This window comes from Gracilinanus agilis, chromosome 4 (genome assembly GCF_016433145.1).
Source record: "Gracilinanus agilis isolate LMUSP501 chromosome 4, AgileGrace, whole genome shotgun sequence".
Classification (NCBI taxonomy): Eukaryota; Metazoa; Chordata; class Mammalia; order Didelphimorphia; family Didelphidae; genus Gracilinanus; species Gracilinanus agilis.
The window spans coordinates 150,686,769-150,710,408 of record NC_058133.1 but is presented as its reverse complement, the minus strand read 5'-3'; the positions used below and the strand labels follow the sequence as shown (position 1 = coordinate 150,710,408).

At 37.7% G+C, this 23,640-nt stretch overlaps 1 protein-coding gene across 1 annotated transcript in view; it reads right to left on the bottom strand.

Annotated features, from left to right (window-relative positions):
• Window positions 1-22,303, bottom strand: part of NID1 (nidogen 1) — a 111,618-nt gene extending 89,315 nt beyond the window's left edge. The window contains exons 1-2 of the mRNA XM_044671716.1: window positions 22,055-22,303; window positions 174-470 (exon numbers count right to left, since the gene is read on the bottom strand). Coding sequence (XP_044527651.1) covers window positions 174-470; window positions 22,055-22,303 — 546 coding nt within the window. The remainder of the gene's footprint in view (window positions 1-173; window positions 471-22,054) is intronic.
• Window positions 22,304-23,640: the final 1,337 nt, after the last annotated feature.

Genomic DNA, 23,640 nt, shown 5'->3' with positions numbered 1-23,640 from the left:
TAGATATCTGCATGTTATCTCCCTTACTAGACTCGAGATCCTTAAGGCTCCATGTTTTCATATTTCTTTGTATTACCAGGACTTAGCAGAGTACCAGGAACTTAATAAATGCTTTTGTTGACTGACTGGTATGATAAGAATATTTGTGTTAGAACCCAAGGGAATATATTTACCTTGCCTTCTTGGATTGGATCTCTTTGTAACCCTTGGTAAGGAGGCATGGATTCCCAGGTGACCACCACCACACTCTTGGGTTGGAAAGAGACCTTAGGGAAACCTCTTCGGACACAATCTGAAGCCAGCTGGACAACAGCAGGGGAAGAATCTTCCCGATAATAAACCTTTCCACCATTTGTTGTGTCCAGGTCAGCCAAGAAGGGTGCAACAGCTCCAAAGGAAGGTGGGAATCGACCAGGAGTGACTTCTGTAAGAGGAGGTTCACTCATGGCAATGATGCCATTTGTAGTGACCTGTACAAGAAAAGCCAAAGACAATTTAAAATGAGCATGACATTCATTTTTTAAAAAACCAACTCATTGAGCACTCAAAGCAACCACCCTAAAGAATGCAAACAATACGGTGCCTTGTGTGTCATTTGTACTCAATATTGAATTTTTGTTCCTAATATCACTAATGATTATAGAAGACATTTAATATAGTACTTTAGAGTTTGCAAAATACTTTGAATACAGTACAGTTATGCTCCCATATCTGGCTAACTCAGTATCTGTAGATTCAGTTACCCACAGTTAACACTAGGGGAAAAAAATAAATAAATTTGGAAAATTCCAGAAAAAAAAACAGTTCATCAGTTTCAAATTCTTTATCAAGCAAGTACAGACTATAATATGGCAAAACCCAACAGGTCAGTATATGTCATCCCCCTCTAATCTCCACACCCATGATTCCATGTGAAATTTTCATCCTTTGCCGCTAGAGTTCTCCCTGATTGAATTCGTTGTAGCATTATCTCAGAGCCCTTGTTTAAGAAAGTCCTTATTTACTAGAATAATGGCCTCAACGCATAAGAGTTGTGGTGCTAATGATGCAGTTGGGCCCCCATATCCACTGATTCAGTTACCCTGGTTAACGAGCAGGTGAAGTAACTCCAATGGATCCAGGGGCTCTTCTGTACCTCATTTAACACACTTAATGAATCCTTCAGATATCATTCAAGGCAACTTAATTTTTTAAGTAGAAGAGGGCTTCATTTTAAGGATAGGAAAAGGGGACTGCAAAACTCTGGCACGCTGCTGCTAATAAGCCAAATTCTTTCCATACCCACAATAACCACGGAAAAAAACTTTCCTGAATGAATCTAAGACACCCTGGCCACTGACCTGAGAGAGCTGGATTGGTAGAAATGTATACATATGAGAAAGGACCTGAGGATTTATTACCAGATTTCACCAGAAATTAATTAAATTTTTTAAATGACCAAACTACACATATTTTTAGCAACTTATTGGTCCACTGGTGAATCCACCTTAAGAAAAATGAAATCAGTGTTCTTTTCTTTCTTTTTTCTTTGAAGAGTTTTTTGTTTATAAATTTACTATCTCCACAAAATAAGCAAATCAGCAATTAAAGGAACAAAATCATATATAAAACCACAAACTCTAAAGTATCTAAAGTTTACCACATCTTATTTGCTCAATGGCTGTTTTCTTAGCTCTTTCTATCTTTAGTATCTGGCATGATGTCTGATACATAGAAGGTGTTTAATAAAATGTGTGCTGGTTAATTGCTTTAATGGCTTTAAAAATATTGTAATTAGTGTGTTCTGATTCTTTGTTCTGTAACATTTCTTGATGTTTCTCTGTATCTTCATAAATGTGTCATTATACCCCATTCCATTGACATGCTACAATTTATTCAATTATTCCCAAATCTCTAGACATATAGACCATTGCCATGTTTTTCCTATTATAAAGAAAGTTGTTGTGAATATTTTTGTACATATAGACTTTTTCCCCTTTTAGTAACAGCTTTAAGAAACAGTTCTATCAATGGGATTTTGAGATCAAGGGGTACAAACAATTTTGTAGCTCTTCATATATGGTAATATTTCTTTTAAAAAAAAAACTTTACCTTCAGTTTTAAAATCAGTGCTATGTATTCATATGTATATGCATATTACATACATATTGCATATGTATGTCAAGGCAGAAAAACAGTAAGGACTAGGCCATTGACGGCGAACCTATGGCACAGGTGCCAAAGATGGCAAGCAAAGCACTCTCTGTGGGCACACGGCCGCCTTCCCACTCCAGAGTTTGTTACTAGAAAGGCAAAGGGACTCGGCAGAGATGCTCCCTTCCCCCTCTTCACCATACCTGATGTCAGTTTTTCCCTTCACCCACCCCTCTGCCCAGCAGGCCAATGGGAGCACTCTCTCCCTCCTCTGTGTGGGGTAAAGGGTGGGGCATGCCTGGCATTCAGTGGAGGGAAGGAGCATGGCACTTGTTCTGGGGGATGGGGTGGGGCCCAGCACTCCATCTCTAAAAGGTTCACCATCATTGGACTAAGCAATGAGGGTTAAATGACTTGCCCAGGTTCATATAGTCAGGAAGTGTCTGCAGATAGATTCTAACTCAGGACCTCGCATCTCTAGGCCTGGCTCTCAATTCATTGAGCCACTTAGATGCCCTGCTTTATACTACAAATTACTACTTTCCTTGAGTTTGTAAGAAAGTGGCTATTGAAAAGGCTTTAGCAATCCCTCATCATGTTATTTGTGTCTCCAATGCTATGTTTATAAACTAACATTTCACTCTTCTTTCAAATTCACAGATGGCAACAAATTCCACTACTGCAATAGAACTATTTTTATAGCCTTTTTTCCTTTTAGTCTCTAAGGATCATAATTTTTAAAATTAATTTTTCTAGACCTCCCCTAACATATGGAATTAAACTTAGCATTTCATGTACCCTTCAAAGGGCAAAAGTAGAAACACCAAGTCCAAAAATCTAAATAGTAAACTTTTAACTATTACTGGATTGATTGGGAAGTTTGTAGGTTAGAGAGACTCTTCTTTTTTCTTTACCCTTTGTTAACCTTAGCTTTTGATAACTTCTATGGTCATAAAGACATAAAGTTTGTCATTTGTTTGAAAAATATGACAAAATATTTAGTGGGTTAGAAGGAAACTGAGGAAAGAGTTTAAGAGTTTTGGAGATCTTGGGTTTGTCTGAGCTACCTCAATGTTTGTCCAAATGAAGAAGTCTTTTTCTTTGCAATCTATGAAACAAACGGATGAACAAACTTTGGGTGGTAGTTTCCCAGAATTAACCGGTAAAGACATTTTTTTCCAGATGCAAATAGACAGAGAAAGAAGTTAAAGAATAAATTTGATACAGACATTCTCTCATTCACTCCTCTCTCTTCCCTCCCAAAGATATAGTATTACACAAACATCACAGCTGAAGTTACATGTGGGAGTGTGGGAAAGAAACTCGCTTCCTCAAACCATAAGACTTTGGCAGCTACTGGCTGCTGGTAGGCAATTGTAGCATAGCTTCTGGGGACCACATGGGTTTTTCATTTAAATGGTCATTTCCGAATGGAGTTTAAATCAATGCAGCAACTTTGAAAATACTTGTAATGCCTTCAGGGAACTAAGATGCAGGATCAGCAGTCTCAAGACATGAATCACTATCCTTACAACATACCTTCCTCACTGGGGTGCTGGAAAGATTCATTTGCTTTTCAAATAATAATTCATAAAGTTATATGGACTCCTTGGAGGAACAGTATAGGAATATGTGGCGTATTGGGCAAAGGAATAGATTTGTAATCACAAAAGTTCTGGTTAGGGTCATGGTTTTGACATTTATCAGTTATTTAAACTAAAGTGAGTCATTTAATCTGACTCAGCTTTAGTTTCTTCATCTGTTCAGTGGGAATAAAACTAAATGAAATATTATTTTGTTTCTTTGTCCTTTGTTCTTGAAGAGGACCAATGACATAATGCAGTGATGTCAACTTCTCCATGAACTGAATTTAAGTGAAGCAGGGTTTCATAAAGCCATCAGCCTTACTCTCCTTTCCAGAGACACTGAAGTCCAGTGGCAGGAAAAAAGTCAGGAAGACTGTCAATGGTCCTGGATGCAGTGGATGACCTTGGCATCTTCCATATCTGACCAATTTCTAAGTACTCCACAGTGCCTGCTTCAGCCACCTTCATAGCCATTGGAACAAATTGTTCTCATTCATCCATTCCATAGGGAGACATCTTTACATGCTTGGAATAGATACTGCTCTAACTCGCTGCCAGGTTTAAGGACTGTAGGTTACCCTCAACCTGGTTTAGTCCATCTGTATCATCTGCATACATCTACTGAGGTCACTGTGCATGCAATCAATTCTTGGGGCCATAGACGAGGGTTGAGTGACAGTAAATCCCAAAGGTAGATGAAGCAGCCCTGAAAAAGGCTCAGCAAGTCCTTACACCAGAGAAACTAGTCGTTTTTGAACACCCACATACCCCAACCTATTTCACAAGGATGTTATGGAAGAGGAGGGAGGGGAGAAGATGTGGGAAGAGAAGGAGGAGAAAGAAGAGAGAAGAGGAATAGAAGGATACGAAAGAAAGAAGAGGAAGTAGAGAAAAAAGGAAGAGAAAAAAAAAGAATCAGCCACTAACAATGATATATCACTTTAAGTTTTGCAATGAGCTTTACATATATAATTTAATGTTCTACTAGACAAGCTTTTTGGCCTCTTGGTCCTAGATTTCACATTTGAGAAACGGTTGTATTTTACACCCCAGAAATGTTAAACTCTGAGTCTGCAAGTCCACAACCAAACCAAAATGAAATGTATCTGGGAAATTTTTAACAAAATAAATAAAAAATACATTATCTTACGTTAATGTTTTCTAAATCAATAAGAAGGTGTAGGAATCTACTTCTATTTGAGTTTGACAACACTCATGTAGCCTATATTTCATTTTCTTATTTTAAAAATATAGTAACTTGATAGATCAGGGAAATATCATAGATATAATGTACTCAGATATCAGCAAGGCATTTCAGCAAAAATCTCTCACAGTTCAGCAAGATGAAGAGGTGTGAATGCCTAGATAGATTCATAAGAAACTGACCAACTGGTATCAGAGAGAACAGCTCTAGTAGAGCATCCTGCAGACTTGTTTGCCCTAGGCAGTATTCTGATAAACATTTATAATCAATGACTTAGATGGAGACATTGATGGATTGATGATTATCAAATCTGATTAGGACATGAAGCTGAGATGTGGATATTATGACAACTAGTAGGTAGTGTAGTGGATAAAGTATTAGGATTGGAGTGAAGAAGCCCTGAATTCAAATACAGCCTCTTCTACTTAATAGCTGTGTAACCTAGGAAAATCGTTTACTCTCTGTTTGCCTCAGTTTTTTCCAATTTAAAATAGGAATAACACCATCTATTTTGCAAGGTTGTTGTGAGGATCAAATGAAATAATATTTGTAAAGTGCTTAGCACAGTAGGTACTATATAAATTGGCATATAGTAGGTACTATGTAAATACTTCATGCCCTATCCCCAACAAAAAATGGGAAAAAATTGCCAGAGTTTCTAAGACTATATTGACCTTCTTTTTGATGGCAATGGAACCACAGCATTAGGACTCTAATACCTTAGTAGCAAATATGTCATATAGTAATAATAGCTGACTGATTTGGGGAAATTACAAAGCACTTTACAAACATTATCTCATGGAAGAAATAGAAATAACATTTAATTAGTTGAAATAAAGAAGAATTATTGAACAAAGCCAAGTATCTATAGAAGAAATCTGTATTGGAAGTGATTCCATTTAAAAAGTATTGAGGGGGGCAGCTGGGTAGCTCAGTGGATTGAGAACCAGGCCTAGAGACAGGAGGTCCTAGGTTCAAATCCGGCTTCAGACAATTCCCAGCTGTGTGACCCTGGGCAAGTCACTTGACCCCCATTACCTAGCCCTTACCACACTTCTGCCTTAGAATCAATTGATTCTAAGGCAGAAGGTAAGGTTGTTTTTTTTTAAGTATTGAGAACTATATTTTCAAGATATTTCAAAGAGGGGTAGATTAGAAAAAGACTGTTGTTAGTATTACCCAAAAATAATGATTAAAAGGGCATAATAATCACTGACTCATGTAACTAGGTTTTTATTTCTATAAATGCTTTATGAGAATAATCTACATATCTACCAACTTTATTTTTCATGAAAAGAAACCAGACAGAACTCTTACACACAATTTTCTATAATAAATCATCTTCACACAATTGACTAAAAGGTGTAAATAAGGGAATATATATGGCCACTCAAAAGGAGATGAGCCTAACAATTCATAAAGGAAGAACCAAATGGATGATGAATGTCTATTATTCATACTATAATGTGCAGTTGAATAACTAGTCCACCAAGTTAATAATAATACACATATATGCACATAGATTTATTACAAGTACTATAACAGTACCATAAGGTATGACCAGAGCTGAACCCAAGGAAGTGATGTTAGATTGCCTTTTGAAAATGGAGCAACGTAATACTTTCAACCATCCCAAGATGCTCTCAGATATAAAAACCCATCTTTGAAGCACTAATATCCATTCAGTGATGTTATATGACTGAAAATCATTGAATACTATAATAGTCAAGGAATCAAAACCATGACTCAAAGGGCAAGGGAGATGTTTATGTGGTGAGTGTGAGCAGTTTGTGATTATCAACAAAGATTTGTGCAAAAAAAAAGTGATATCAAAAGGATTACCACAAAATGTATGACTGGAAAAAAGAAGTCTGCTAATCATGTAATGAGACAGTAATGACAGAGGTGATATGCTGCATAGAGAACTATGAAATGTCAAAAGATTTAGATAGATTTTAAGGGAGGATATGAACACAAACATGGCAAGAAGAAAAGGCATATATGAAGATTGCAATTGGCACCATTGGCAGGAGCTCATAGGACAATGGAAGTACAAAACTGGATGATAGGATATCCCAAAAGAGTGGAACAATAATCATAATCAGTGAGATAAAATGTAATGGTCTTATATCCAAGATATTCAGGATTAATATAAATACATAAGAACAATAGGAAGTTATACAAAATGGCCAAAAGATATGAACAGGTAGTTCTCAAAAGAAAAAATGTAAGCCATCACAACCATGTGGGGAAAAAAAATGCCTCCACTTCCTTTCCTCTCATTCTCTTTTTAACTCTCTGAAGTATAATTTTTGATGTTAGCATTCAACTGAAACTGCTCTCTCCAGAGTTACCAGTGATATAATTTCCTTTCTCCCACCTTTATATTTTTGCATCTTATTCCCATCATACTCCTCTCTTATTCTGCAATCTAGCGAAACTTTCCTCCTTGATGTTCATTGTACAAGACAATCCATTTCTCAGTTCCATACATTTTTAGTGGCTTTCCTTCATGTCTGGAATTCTCTCCATCCCCATTTCTGGATTCTCAGGATTTTTTTAAATTATGAATTTAAAAACCTCAGCAAACATGAACAATTCAAACTACTAAGATTAGAAAAAAAGAGAACTGTATGTGGAATTGTGAACTTATATAGTTATTTTTAAAAGTGTATATTTAATTTCTGACACATTCTCTCATCCAGAAAATGGGGTTAATAATAACCATTCTACCTATTTCACAGTGTGGTTATCAGAATAAAATGATAAAATATATGTAATTATTTTGTCCCAATCCTTATATTAAATTGAACATATTAACAAAACTGGTCCACTTGTCTGTGTCCCATTATAAACTTTCTTCTCCTCTCTGCAATTTTTTTAATGTTTCATGATTTTTTTCTTTTCTACTATGCCATATTGTCTGTCTCTACAAGAGGAAAGCATGCTAAATAAGAACTGTGAATACCTGGGTTCAAATTCTGAATCTGGCACTTACTAGTTGTGTGACACTGGGCAAGTCACTTTTGGGGCCTCAGCTTCCCCATCTAAGTTCCATTCTATCTCAAAATCTGTGATTCCATGATCATAGGATATTTTTTTCTCCTTTGGGCTTGGAAATATAATCCTCAATTATCACAAACTTTCCCCCTACCAATGAAAAGTCCATTCTTGTAATAAATAAATACAGCCAAGCACAAAAATTCACACATTAATTTTATCTAAAAATGTAGGTCCCCTTTTGTAATCTAATTTGCCAGCAATCCTTCACTATTGGTCTTCTAAAGTCATGATTAGTCTTTGGGTTGATGAGAATTCTTAAATCTTTTAAAGTTGTTTTATATTATTATACTTACTCTATAACTTATTCTAATGGTTCTGTTCACTTTACTTAGTAAGAGTTCATAAAAGTTTTCCCATATTTCTCTGAATCTATCTTCTTCATCATTTCTTATAATACAATAATATTCCATTCCATTTAAATACCCCTTCTGTATATTATCAAAAATATCAATATTTTTCCCTCTGTCTCTGGCCTCTTTGGGGTATATGCCCAGTGATAGCATTGTTAAAACTATGCAGAGAGTAGTAACTATTGGGGTATAGTTTTAAATTGCTTTACAGAATATTTGGATTAATTCATAGCCCCACTATATGCATTAGTATTCCTGTCCTCTCACAGCCTCTCCAGCAATTTCCACTTTCATTTTTTGTCACTTTTTGCCAATTAGATGAATGTAAAATGGATCCTCACAGATGTTTTCATTTGAATTTCTCTTATTACTAATTGTTTGTAGTCAGTTGGGTCAGTTATTTAATGAACCTTTATTAAGTGTTTGCTATATGCCAGGCACTGTTCTAAGTAATTGGGATAAAAAGAAAGTTTGAGTGTTTTTTTTAAGTCATTGCTCTTAAGGAACTTATAGTCTAATGGGGAAGACAATATCCAAACTATTTTCCATTTTCAAATGTACTATTTACAAATGGGCCATATATAGAACAAATTCAAGACAATCAACAGAGGGAAGACACTAGTATTATGGGAGACTGGGAAAGGCTTCCTGTAGACAGTAAGATTTTAATTGTGACTTGAAGGAAACCAGGGAAGCCAGGACATGGAGATTAGGAAAGAATTCCAGGTATGATAGATAGCCAGTGAAAATGCCTGAAGCCAGAAGTTGGAGAATATTATTTCAGGAATAGAAAAGAGACCGCTGCCACTGGCGAGAAGAATCCATAGATATGAGTCACATCTAAGAAGACTGGAAAGGTATGTGGAATCCAAGTTATGAAGGAATTTAAGTGATAAACAAAGGATTTTATATTTGATCATAGAAGTGATAAGAAGCCACTGGAGATTATTAAATAGGAGGGTACCATTGTCAGACCTGTGTTTTAGGAAGATTAATTTGATAGCTAAGTAGAGGATGCACTAGAATAGGGAGACACTCCTGGGTACCTGGAAGGATGGTGAAACTATCCTCATGCCATACCTCAGCAGTAGTAAGAAAATCAGAAGGAGAGCAGGACTGGCAGAAAAGATAATGAGTTCAATTTTGGTCATGTCGAATTTAAGGTGCCAGTTTGAGATGTAAGATAGGCAGTTGGGGATGAGAGACTGAAGGTCAGGAGAGGCTAGGGCAAGATAAGTAGATCTAAGAATATTTAGAAAGAGATAAAAATTGAATCTTTGGGAACTGATAAGATCATCAAGCAAAATAATAGAGGGAGAAGAAGAAAGAACCCAGGACAGAGTGCTGGGAACACCTAAGCGAGCATGACCAAGATGATGATTTATCAAAGGGGACTGAAAAAGGAGAGGTCAAATGATAAAGAATATCATGAAAGCCTGTAGAGATGAGAGTATCAAGGAAGAGAGGAAGATTTATCAAAGGTTGCAGTGAGATCAAGATTGATAAGAACTAAGAAAAAGCCAATAGATGTGGTAATCAAAAGCCTTTTGATTTCATTGGTATGGACAACTCTGAAGAGAGGAAACTCCCTGAACCAAGTTAGGTAAGCCCCTTCTCTGAAATTTATAACCGTAGAGTTGCCTAGAGCTCCAAGAGATTAAGTGACTTGCCCAAGTTCACACAGTAAATATCTGTCAGATGCAGGACTTGAACCAAGGTCTTCTTGGCTTCAAGGCTGGGTCTCTTGTCTACTACCTCCCACTGCCTCTCATTGAGATAGAATAGTATAAAAATTCTCCCTCCTTTAGAGATGGGAAAACTGTCTAAGAGAGACAAATTGACTTGCTTGGGATTTTACACCTAGTAAATATGGGAGACTGGCTTGAAACTCACAGATTCGGATTCAGGTCTTTCTACTATTCTATTCAACTAAAGAAACGTTAAAGACCCAGTAAGTTACCATCTTGGGCAGCTAGTTGGTGTAGTGGTTAGAGCACTGGGCTTAGAAACAGGAAGACTCATCTTCCTGAGTTCAAAACTGACTTCAGATATTTGCTAGCTGAATGACCCTGAAGTCATTTAACCCTTTTGCTCTCAGTTCTCATATCTTTAAAATGAGCTGAGAAGGAAATGGCAAACCACTCCAATGTCTTTGCTGAGAAAACCCCAAAATGAGATCATGAAGAGTTGGACATGACTAAATAACAATCCAATAATAAAAATACTATCTTAGGAAACTGCATAGTATTTAATAATGGTCCTAAATGTACTTTACTGAGTAAATCAGAATGACTTGAAAATAGTAGTCACTTGAAAATGGATTCTTCCAACATATTTGAAAATAATTCATTCTCTTAGCTTTTAAAGCATCCTAAAATCTAACTTATATTCACTTATACCACAAAACCAGGTTTCTTTATAAAAATTAAACTTCATCTTGTCTAAATTAACACAATCAATGAAATTTTATTAGACATTCATAGTCAGATGTAAAACACCTTTAAATAATATTTGCGGGGGCAGCTGGGTAGCTCAGTGGAGTGAGAGTCAGGCCTAGAGACAGGAGGTCCTAGGTTCAAACCCGGCCTCAGCCACTTCCCAGCTGTGTGACCCTGGGCAAGTCGCTTGACCCCCATTGCCCACCCTTACCAATCTTCCACCTATGAGACAATACACCGAAGTACAAGGGTTTAAAAAAAAAGAATTATAAATAATATTTGCTCTTTGCTCTGCTCCCATAGGTCAAGGATCCTGAACCAAAAATTTAAGTGCCTAATGACTAACAATTGGAAGTTATTGTCTAAACGCAATTGACCACCACAGGAGGTCAGGCAACATACACTAGAATAGCTTTTTCCTTTTAAAAGTGACTTCTGTTTTCAATTTTTGCCCTTTACATTAAGAACTAAGGAAAGTTTAAATTCAAGCATGTGAATTCTTAAAATTAGATTTCATATTCTTCAGTTTCAAATCAATATCATTGTTAATGAAGCAAATACATTTAGCTTGATGGCAAACCCTAAGTGGAAATTAAGTTTTGATAACTCAATACTTCCCAGATTTCCCACTCTTGTATCTGGAAAAAAAAAGAGTAACTGACCTAGTTTCATTTGAGGATAAGCATAGAAAATGTATATGGTGTGTCTTTAGAAATACAAATGGTTATGGCAAACAGGCAATGAAACCTGGGAATGTATTGAGAGGGGGAAAGAACATTGAATTTTGAGTCAGAAGTCAAAGTTCCGAGTCAAAGTCCCTAATATTTGTTTCATCAACATCAACAAACATTTATTAAACATTTCCTACATGCAAGGCATTCTGCTAAATACTAGAGATACTATAGAAAGAAAGGCAAAAATATTGCACTCAAGGAGCTCATATTTTAATGACACATGACATGGCAAATCACTTAATCTCTGTTTGCCTCAGTTTCCTCAATGTAAAATGGAGATAATTATGACACCTCTTTCTCAGGATTGTTGTGAGGGGATGATGAGATAATATTTTTAAAATTTTAACAGTGTCTGCCATTTAGAATAGATACTATGTTACATCACAGAATCTCAGTTATAAGGAGCTCAGATATCAAACCTGAACAAGAAACCCCTTTATAAAATATCTGGTAAATGGTCATGAATTCTTTGTTTGATGATCTCCAATAAGGGAGGATTCAATGTCCCTTAAAGCAGCCTTTTCTATGCTTGAATAATTCTAATTATTAATAAGTTTTTCCTTATATCAAGCCTACATTCACTTCTTTGCAACTTATAAGTCCTTGGAACTGTCTTGAATTATTGAACTGCTGAGAATAGCTAAGTCACTCATAGTTAATCATTGTACAATATTGCTTCTATTGTGTACAATGTTCTCCCCGCTTTGCTCACTCTGCCTTGCATCAGTTCATATAGGTCTTTCTAGGTTTCTCTGATATCATCCTGCTTGTCATTGATGACAATGAATAAATGATTGATGAACATCTCCTTAACTTCCAACTCCCTGCCACAATAAAAAAAAAAAGTTGCTACAAATGTTTTTGAACAAATAGGTCCTTTTCCCTTTTCCTCAATCTTCCTGGAGTGCAGACCCAACAGTGTCACTACTGAATCAGCACAACTCTATAGCCCTATCGGTATAGCTCCATATTGTTTTCCAGAATGGCTGGACCAGCCCACAGTTTCACCAACAATGCACCAATGTCCCAATTTTCCCATATCCAATCCAATATGTTTTTTCCTCTTCTGTCATATTAGTCAATTTGATAGATGTGAGGGAGGGCCTTAGAGCTGCCTTACTTGGCACTATTCTAATCAATAGTGATCCAGAACATTCCCTCTCATAGCTTTGACTTCATCTGAAAACTGCCAAGTTATAACCCCTTACCATTTGTTAATTAAGGAATGACTTGTACTCTTGTAATTCAATTCAGTTTCTATATATTTGAGATATGAGTCCTTTATCATGGAAACACAGCAAAAATTGGTCCTCAGCTTTTTCTATTCTTTCTAATCTTGTTTGCATTGGTTTTGTCTGTATAAAAATTTCCAATTTAATATAATCAAAGTTATCCAATTTATATCTCATAATATTTTCATATAATTCTCAAATAAAAAAAACCTATTCCATGCTCCCTTAATTTGCTTAAGGAATTACCCTTTATGTCCAAATTATGGGCCTATCTGGACCCCATCTTGGCATAAGGTGTGAGATGTTTGATCCATACCTACTTTCTGTTATATTGTTTTCCAGTTTTCCCAGAAGTTCCTGTCAAAATCGAATCACTCTTTAATAAATGTATAGAATCAAAGACTTAGAGCTAGAAGGTACTTTGGAGATTATCTACTTCTACCCAAACATTTTGCAGATGAGGAAATGGAAGTCCCATTACATTAAGTGGTTTAATTTGAGGGCCATAATACATAGGATGTGAACTCAAATCTTTAGACTCTAAAATTAGTGCCCTTTCCATTACACTAAATGATAACAACTATCACGTCCCCTCAGCTTATGTCATCTGCAAATGTGGTGAGCTTATGATCTATGCATATTTATCCAAGCCATTAATAAAATAGTAAATAGCACAGGACACAAGGACAGATCAGTGGAGTAGTCCACTGGAGAACTTTTCTCACACTGACATTGAATCATTGATACTGACTCTTTGAGTCCAACTCTTCAACTAATTCTGAATTCAACTGATTGGTTATTGGCTATTCTCTTTTCCACAAGAACTTGAGATACTTTGTCAAAAGCTTTGCTAACATCCAAGTAAATTATATCCAAGCATTCCCCTCATCTATCTGATTACTAATCTTGCCAGAAAGGGAAAAGGCCACATTCAGAGGAAGAACTGTGGGAGTAAAAACATAGAAGAAAAACAACTGCTTGAACACATGGGCTGATGGGGATATTATTGGGGATGTAGACGCTAAATGATAACTCTAGTCCAACTATCAATAATATGGAATTAAGTCTTAATCAATGACACATGTAAAACCCAGTGGAATTGTGAGTTGGTTAAAGAGTGTTGGTGGGTGGGTGGGGGGGGGAGTTGGGGGAGAGGGAAAGAAAATGAAATATGTAACTATGGGAAAATATTCAAAATAAAATTAAAATTAAAAAAAAGGAAAGGGAAAAGGCTAGAAACAGAAAGACCAATTAGGGAACTACTGCAATAATCTAGTTGAGAGGTGATAAGTAGCTGAGTGATGTTTCTAACAACTATATAGAAAGATAGATTTGATCAAGGAAAAACAGCAGTGGGGAAACTAACCAAGAAGCAGTTGGATGGCATTGTAGATATGAGTGTTGGATCTGGAGTCAAGAATAATAGTAGTAATAACCCCTGCCCTTGGAGCCTCTCCTTCTCTCCATTCCACCTCTGAATAGGAGAATAGGCATCAAAGAGTTCCTCCCAGATCCTCCATTTAAGGAAGACAATCAGGACAAGGCATTTCATCATTTCCCACCTGGCTGCACTCCTCTGAACTTCATTATGGCCCTGTAACCAGTATTCTTCTCCCCTTTTCTGCTTCCTTTTATGAAGTCTTCCTCCATTAGGTTGTGAGATTCTTGAGGGTAGGGACTGTCTTTTGCCTTTCTTTGTACCCCTAGCATTTAGCATAGTGACTGGCATATAGAAGACACTTAACAAATGTTTATTGTTTAAAATAATTTAAATCTTCCCTTAGAGCCTCAGTCTTCTCATCTGTAGAATAGAAATAATAAAACCTACTTCACAGTGTTTTTGTAAAGATTAAATGAAATATGTGAAGTACATTGCAAACCTTAAATCAATACATACATGCTAGTCAGCTAAAAAACTATTGCAGTAGATGAAAATATTAATGACAGAAAGCCTAGCTAGGTTCAAGCCACTGCTAAAGTACCTAATATTGTTGTGCCTGGATTTTATCTGCTGTAAATTAAAGAGTTGGAGCAGAAGACCTCTTCAGTTCCCTTTTAATTCAAAATTCTGTTACATTATGATGTGCAAAGTAGGAAAGAAATAATAAGGTTCTGGATTTAGGAAGTGGCTGTGATGAGTTAAAAGGAATTAATCTGAAAAAAAAAAAGAGGCTAAGGAACAGGAAGCCAATAGATCTTGGTCTTTTAAAGATGAATGGGGGTGATGGTGAATTTATTCAATAGAATCCCTGACTTACATTGGTATCCAAGTCTAAAACTTTATATGTACCCTATTGAATTTCATCTCATTGGACTCAGTCCAATCTTTTTGACTCTCAAGTCTTTCATACAGTGTGCTAGCTACTCTTCCTTTGTGTCATCTGTAAATCTGATGTGTAGCTATACATTTATAGCTATATCTATAAGCCATATGTGCTTTTATCCAGGTCACCAGTAAAAATGTTCAACCATACAGGCTCAAGCACGAACCATTCTATTAGTAACCTCAGACCAAGCTGATATTCAATCATTAATTTAATGTAAACTGGCTAATTCAACTCATCTAAATATATCAGCTAGCCCTCACTTTTCATCTTTTTTGAAAAAATTGTATAAAACACTTGATGAAAATATTGTTGTAATCTAGATAAATTATATTTATAGAATTCCCTCATCTGACAGTTTCATCACACTGAAAAAAAAAAAGGAAAGAAAGTTAGTCTGGCATGACTTCCTGAGGATAAAGCTATCTTGGCTTTTTGTATCTAATACTTCATTTTCTAGATGTTCCCTAATCATCTCTTTGATGATTAATGATCCATTCTAGAATTTTCCCAGGAAGCAAAATCAAGCTGACTGACCTATCACTGACCATTGATCAAGGTGGCAGATCCCATAAGACATTTTCAGTGGCTCTGTTATCTGGCTCAGGAATGAGTATCCAGGCGTGACCTCTTTTCCTTAGTACATAGGCTTCTGGCCAAAGAACAGCTGGTCACATCTGCTGAGTATGCACTAGAGAGACTGAACTTAGAACTTCCATTTTCATAGAATGTGATACTGTGAAGATATTAGAACAATACAACGTAGAAACCTACTGAATATGCCTTCATTAAGAAAATGCTGAGTGTCAAAATCACTCTAATCTATTTCAGAGATTCATAGATTTTAATATGAAAGAGAACTTAGGAGCCATCTACTCCAGTCTCTTCATTTTACAGATAAGTAATGAGACCCAAAATTAAGTGACTTGTCCAAAGTCACACAGACATCAAGAAAGAAAACCTCTAACCCATGTCCACAGAGTTCAAATCAAAGTTTTCAACTAGAGTATGCTTCTTGCCTATTTTACAAGTATTGAATTTTCTATGCCTTCATATATTAAGCCTGAGATAGTCTACCTGACATGTACTAAGTTATTTTAGAAATAAGATTACAATTGTTTCCATTCTCATATCTTTCTCTTCAGGCCTCACTTCTAGGTCAGTATTTCTAATTGCCTCTAGGTCACCTCCACTTAAATATCCAACCATTTCTTAAAAAGAATTTGCCTTATTCTGAAACAGAGCTCCTTTCTATAGCAGCAACACCATTTTTTTGCAGTCTCTCCACTATGACCATCTCTGACTCATTTTCTATATCTAATTTGTCATTGTGTTGTGTCATTCTTTATTTGAAATGTACTTGGGTTGGGGGTTGGGGGAGGCAGCTAGCTAGTTCAGTGGATTGAGATCCAGGCCTAGAAACAGGAGGTCCTGGGTTCAAATTTGACCTCAGACACCTCCTAGCTATGTGACCTTGGGCAAGTCACTTGACCCCCATTGCCTACCCTTACCACTCTTCTGCCTTGGAGCCAATACACAGTATTGACTCCAAGACAGAAGGTAAGAGTTGTTTTTTTTTTAAGGGAATACATACATACATATGGGTGAATCATACATATATGATTCACACATTCTTTTCCTCCCCTAATCTAGTCCCAGATCACTCCAACAGCCTCCCTCTAGCTTCCCTACCATCTGTCTTTTTTTTTTTTCTTTTTTTTTTAAACCCTTAACTTCTGTGTATTGGCTCATAGGTGGAAGAGTGGTAAGGGTGGGCAAGTGACTTGCCCAGGGTCACACAGCTGGGGCATCTGTCTTTTCTTAATGCAGTCCTTTTCAGACACTCCTTCCAAACTAACCTTCCAAAAACACTACTTTCATTTTGGCTTTAGGATCTAACATGCTTCCCTTACAACCTACCCCATCAATTCTAAAGTCTTCTGCAGAGCTTTTAAACCCTTTCATCAAGTGACTCCATCTTAACTACCTCATATCCTGATATTCCTCCAATATGTAGAAAGTACTCTGGATCAGGGAGCAGATGGTCTAGGTTCAATACCAGCTCTGCTACTTATTATGTGTGTGACTTTGAACAGATTGCCTTAGTTTCTTTATCTTTAGGTTGAGGGAGTTCAACTAGATGATGCCATTTGAAGTCCTTTAAAGGAACTATCAGGCTTCACTGTCCCCCACAACATGACACACTTATTTCTGTTTCCATGCTTTTGCTTATGCTGATCTCCCTGCCTAGAATCCCCTCATTCTTTCATTACACTTTATCTAGCTCTATATTGAAGACCCCTTTTAAGTCACTCTTCCAAAACATGAAGTCTTCCCTAATTCCTCCAATCCATACCAGTTCTCACTTTGACTTTTTAAAATTTAAATGTGTTTGTTATATTAAAATACCCAGGTAACTCCTTCCTCTCCTTTCATTAGAGAAAGCATCATTTATCAAAATGATTTATGTATATATAAAACTATATCTTGCTTATTTCTATTCTTTCTCTGGAGATGGAAATATACAATTCATTCTTCAAACTTTTTTTGTTGCTGTATATAATATTCTCTTTGTTCTGCTCACTTTACTTTTCATTATTTCATGTGACTTCTTACTGTACTTAAGACCATTATAAATTAGTAGTGCAAGCCATTCTGGAAGGCAATATGGAATTATATCTAAAGGGCTTTAAAAGAATGCATACCCTTTGATCCAGCAATACCACTGCAGGGTTTGTACCCCAAAGAGATAATAAGGAAAAATAACTTGTACAAAAATATTCATAGCCGCATAACTCTTTGTAGTGGCAAAAAATTGGAAAATGAAGGGTTGTCCCTCAATTGAGAAATGGCTGAACAAATTGTGGTATATTATGGTAATGAAATATTATTGTGCTGTAGGGAATGATGATCTGGAAGGTTTCTGTATGAACTGGGAGAACCTCAGTGAACTGATGCAGAGTGAAATGAGTAGAACCAGAAGAACATTGTCCACAGAAAGTAAAACAATGTGGAACAATCTAATGTAATGAACTTTGCTACTAATAGCAATGCAACAAGCCAGGACATTCCTGAAGGACTTATGGGAAAGAATGCTAACTACATTGAGAGAAAGAACTATGGGAGTAGAAATACAAAAACAAAACATATAACACCAATTATCACATGTATATATGGGTATGTGATTTGTAGGTCAGGCTTTAAAAAATCACTTTATGGCAGCTGGGTAGCTCAGTGGATTGAGAACCAGGCCTAGAGACGGGAGGTCCTAGGTTCAAATCCGGCCTCAGACACTTCCCAGCTGTATGACCCTGGGCAAGTCACTTGACCCCCATTGCCTACCCTTACCACTCTTCTGCCGTGGAGCCAATACACAGAAGTTAAGGGTTATAAAAAAATCACTTTATAACAAAAATGAATAATATGGAACTCGGTATCAAGTGATAACATTTGTATAACCAGTGGAATTGCTTGTTGGCTCTGGGAGAGGGGAGGAAAGAGGGGAGGGAAAGACAATGAATCATGTAAACATGGAAAAATATTAAAAAATTTAAATTTAAAAAATAAATTAGTAGTGCACTAGTTGTATCTCCTCATCTAAATAGTTAACTTCTTGAGCACAAGGATTTCCTTCCTCTTATACTTTATTATATCTTAGATGTACTCCTATAAGAGATTTAAACACAGAGTAGAGAAGAATAACTGATCAACTTCATCCCCTTCCCTTTTAGAGAATCATAAGGTTTTTCACAGCACCACTCATAAAATATTTAGTTCATATTCATATTATCCAATATCCAAAGAGGAATTTGAAATTCTCTCATATATACACAAAAAAATAAAAACCTACAGAGTCATTTGGATGACTGAATGACAGGAATTTTTTTTTGAAGACCAATTCCAGAGTTTGTTTCCAAAATTTTAGAATGTCCCCAGATATTCAGATTAATGCCACAGGAAAGAGGTTTCCTGAAGCCATTGAAAAGAGTCCTGGAGAAAGAAGAGATATGGGTTCAAATACTGCCTCTGACACTCTTTGGAATTACAGGCAAGCTACCTCACTTCTAAATGCTTTAATTTCCTCTTCTATAAAATAGGGATATTCTCTGTCTGTCTGTCTGTCTCTCTCTCTCTATTTTTTTTTTAAGCTTGCCCACCAGGATTGCTGTGAGAATCAAATGAGATCACATATCCAGTGCTTTGCAAACTTTAAAGCTTTATATGTCAGCTTTGGGAATATCTGGGCCTTAGCTTTCTCAACTCTTAATTAAAGTTAAAATGAATGACCAATATACCTGATCTTGAATCAGAAGACCTAGACTTGGTCACCTTGGACAAGTCACATGACCTCTCTGGGCTTCAATTCTGTCATCTATAAAACAAGATGGTTGAACTAGATGACCTCTAAGGTCTCTTCCAGATTTAAAGCTATGCCTCTGTGGTTTATTGAAGGAAATGAGCATTTATTTTATCTTATTTTATTTTTTAAAAACCCTTTCCATGAGAGAATGTCCTTCAATTGGGGAATAGCTGAACAATTTGTGGTATCTGTTGGTGATGGAATACTATTACGCTCAAAGGAATAAAGAATTGGAGGAATTCCATGTGAACTGGAATTACCTCCAGGAACTGATGCAGACTGAAAGGAGCAGAACCAGGAGAACATTATACACAGAGGCTGATACATTGTGGTACAATCGAACCTACTGGACTTCTCTACTAGCAGCAATGCAAGAATCCAGAGCAAGGCTGAGGGACTTATGAAAAAGAAAACTAGTCACATTCAGAGGAAGAACTGTGGGAGGAGAAGCACAGAGGAAAAACAACTGCTTGAAGGCATGGGCTGATGGGGATATTATTGGGGATGAAGATACTAAACGATAACTCTAGCCCAACTATCAATAATATGGTATTAGGGCTTAATCAATGATACATGTAAAACCCAGTGGAATTGTGCGTTGGCTAAGGGGGATAGGGGGGTTTAGGGGAAAGGGAAAGAACATGAAACATGTAACTATGGGAAAATATTCAAAATAAAAATATAATTTAAAAAAAAGAAAAAAGAAAAACCCTTTCCTCACATCTTGGAATCAATTGGTTCCAAGGCAGAAAAAAGGACAATTGAGATTAAGTGACTTACCCAGGGTCACATAGCTAGGAAGTGTCTGAGGCCAGATTTGAACCTAGGACCTCCTGTCTCTAGGTCTGGCTCTCAATCCACTAAGCCTCCTAGCTGCCGTGGAAATGAGCATTTATAAAGCACCTACTTTGTGCCAGGTGTTTTGCAAATAATATTTTGTTTAATACTTATAATAACCCTAGGAGGTAGGTGCTATTATTCTCATTTTGAAGTTGAGGAAACTAAGGCAAAGAGAGGTTAAATAAACTCAGTCACACAGCTAGTAAGTGTCTAAGGTCACATTTGAACTCAGGTCTTCCCAACTCCAGATCCACCTGTCTGTCAGTTGGGCCATCTGTCAGCCTCTAAGGTCCCTTTCTACCTCTAGTTCTCAGGCATTTTGTGTGTAACTTTCAAGCTATCTTGGCAATGATTCACCTCCCTAAGAAGGCTTAAGAGCCCAGATAGCAGTATAATAGATAGAGAGAACCCTCGGAGGGTTCTCCAATAATGCCTTCTTAGAGTCGACTCTCCTAGAGTTTTAGTCTTAAGCATTCTTATGTAAAGGAGACAAATTACACGTGGGCGTAGTCAAAAGCTGAATTCAACCAGTTCACTTACAAAACAATTCCATTTAACAGGCAGGATACAAGGGTTATGTGTGTTTTGTTTTATTTTCCCCACTTCTGGAACACATGCAATCTTTACATAAAATCCACAAGGGGGAGAAGGAGAGGAAGAGGATGAGAATGAATTGGGATCGGTAACATTTCATTGCCAGAAAAAAAAAATACTATATATATATATATCGTTTACCAGGAGCCTGGACAGATTTTCTCTCACCAGACACAAAGTTCATTAGAATGCTACAGGTCCCCTGCTTTCACTCTTCTTTTAGGGCCTATAATGGTGACAATACAAGTCAACAGGAAATAAGATCACAAGGTTCTCTCAGTCTTTTATACTGCCGTCTGGGCTCTAAAATAAGCCTACTTTGGAAAGTCAATCATTGCCAAAAGATACCTTGAAAGTCACACACAAAATGCCTCCGAAATCAGTGCTTGGAAGGACACAGATTTCTGCATGTTCAATTGCCCTGAGAGAATTAACCCCTTCGTGTCAGCACTCCTGACCTTCTATGATTTGGGCACCATGTGGCATTTGAGCATGGCCCTTGGTTCTCATGGAAGCCTGATGTCTGAGGAAAGTGATTTAATCTCGGGCTCGGTTTGAGGACTGTGAAGTCCTCTACAGTGAAGACAGTGTTCTCCCTCCTTCTAACTAGCAAGACAATGGAAAAATTACAAGCAAACCTCTCAGAAACTAAGTCTCCCTTACATTAGGCCCTTTCTTTTGGAAGAGATGCAAACTCCGCCCTGAAATTCGAAGGCAGCATAAACTGGGATGCCAAAGCAGAGAAAAGAGGGACTCCCCAGGTCCTTTTCTTCCCTGGACGGCGGAAACCAGCTGAACGGCAACTCCCAAAGAATATAGTAAAAAGGTGGAGAGGAAGGCAAAGCCGGAGTTCAATGGGAGCAGCACGCAGGAGACTGGGGAGGCGCAGAAAGTACAAACCCGTTGGGGTGTAAAGGAGACCCCAGAGGCTCCCTTCACACTGGGCTCCCAAGACTCGTTGGGGAGATCTTCCCCTAGAGCCTGGGTCTTCACATCCCCCACGTCGGGTCTCACTTCTGCTCCAAGGACCCTTTCCCCCGTGTGGACCGTCCCCCACCTCTGGATCTCTCATCTCTCCAACATTCCCCTCCTCTAGCTCCCCATCTTCTCTTATATACTCTGACCATCCCAACACACACACACACACACACACACACACACACACACACACACACACACACGAGGACTGAACTCACATAGATGGAAGAGACATCGTCTTTGTCATAGAAGTGGATTCTCAGGCGGAGCTCCAGGGCTGGGGAGATGGAGTCGTCCCCAGATTCCAGTTCTTGGTCCCCCTGCTCAGGTCCGAAAGGAAAGAGTTCCTGCGGGCTCAGGCAAGCCCCAGGCACGGCAGGCAGAAGTAGAGCTAAGGGCAGCAGTAGCACAACTCGCGTCCATGCAGTCATCTCCCCGCTCTTCTTTTTAAGATCCCTGGGGGACATGTCCCAGGGAAGGTGCCCCCTAAATCCAAACTCCTCAAAGACCTGGAAGCTGAGCAGGGTCCCCAGCAGTCGAGAGGAAGGGAGACGCCCGAGGCGGAGCTGTAATCAGAAGCCCCTCAGCAGCAGCCCCTATACGCCTCCAGTTTAGAGACTTCCAAACCGGGAAAGTCGTGGAGGGGAGCCAAAGGGGGCATGGAGAGAGGAGGGGAAAGGGACATCTTACCCAATCAACCTCAGAGGAGTACAACCAATAGGAATAAGGAAGGAGGGGTCACTCTTCCGACCCCTTCCCATGTCCAGCAGCTGTTCTTAAGTAAAAAAGTTTGGGACCCTTCCTTGAATACATTTTCTATTTTTTCCTTCTTCCTAAATTTTTTCCAAAGTTCTTCATTTTTCATCTCAGTGTTGGGACTTGTTTAATTCTGAAGGCAAATGAATGGTCTCTCTGGGGAGGAATGGGGTTAATCCCTGAAAGTTTTATTTATTTTACAAAATCCTCACTTGGCTTGGCTATTGAATTATTATTTGCTATTTTCAAGTAGAAAAAAATGTTTTTGGTTTGCAAATAGGGTCCATTTACAAGGTTACCCTGCCCAGGGAGCTGTAGACTCATCAAATTGCTATTTCAAGTCAAGAAAGAAACGTGCCAGGACACTGTTCTTTTTTCAACTATCACCTGTGTGTAGTTATCATAGGATCTAGAGCTGGAAGGGGCATTGCAGATCTTCTTGCTCTGTCCCTTCATTTTACAGAGAAGGCCTTCTGTGGTTACATGACTTTCCCAATGTCACATGGATAGAAAATAGCTGAGGCCCTTTGATCCAAAATCCAGGGTTCCTTGTGCTATATAGAACAGCTGTCCTTATATACTACCATGTGTCAGTCCTGTGCTCAGCACTGGCATGAATACAAGAAAGTATAATGCATGATCTCTGCCCTCATCTCTTTTCCCTCTACATTATGTCCCATTATGGAATCAATTACTATCTCTATGGAGATGATACCCAGAGTGTACCTAGTCTCTCTCCCCTGAGCTAGTTGCCCACTCCCAACTGCCTCTTGCACAGTTCAAACTGAATATTACACAGGTATCACATACTTAGCATGTCTGAAATAAAACTCATTCTCTCTCCTACTCTGCCCTACTCCATCATATTCTCCCAAATTCTACAATTATTTTTTAATGTTTGAGTGCACAACCATCTTCCTAGTCATCCAGGCTCACAACCTTTGTGTTATCTTCATGTCTTTACTTTAACCTCACATATGCAATCTGTAGTCAAATCTAGTCTTTCCTCTCTTCCCTTCTATGTTCTCTTCTTTCCATTCATATCCAC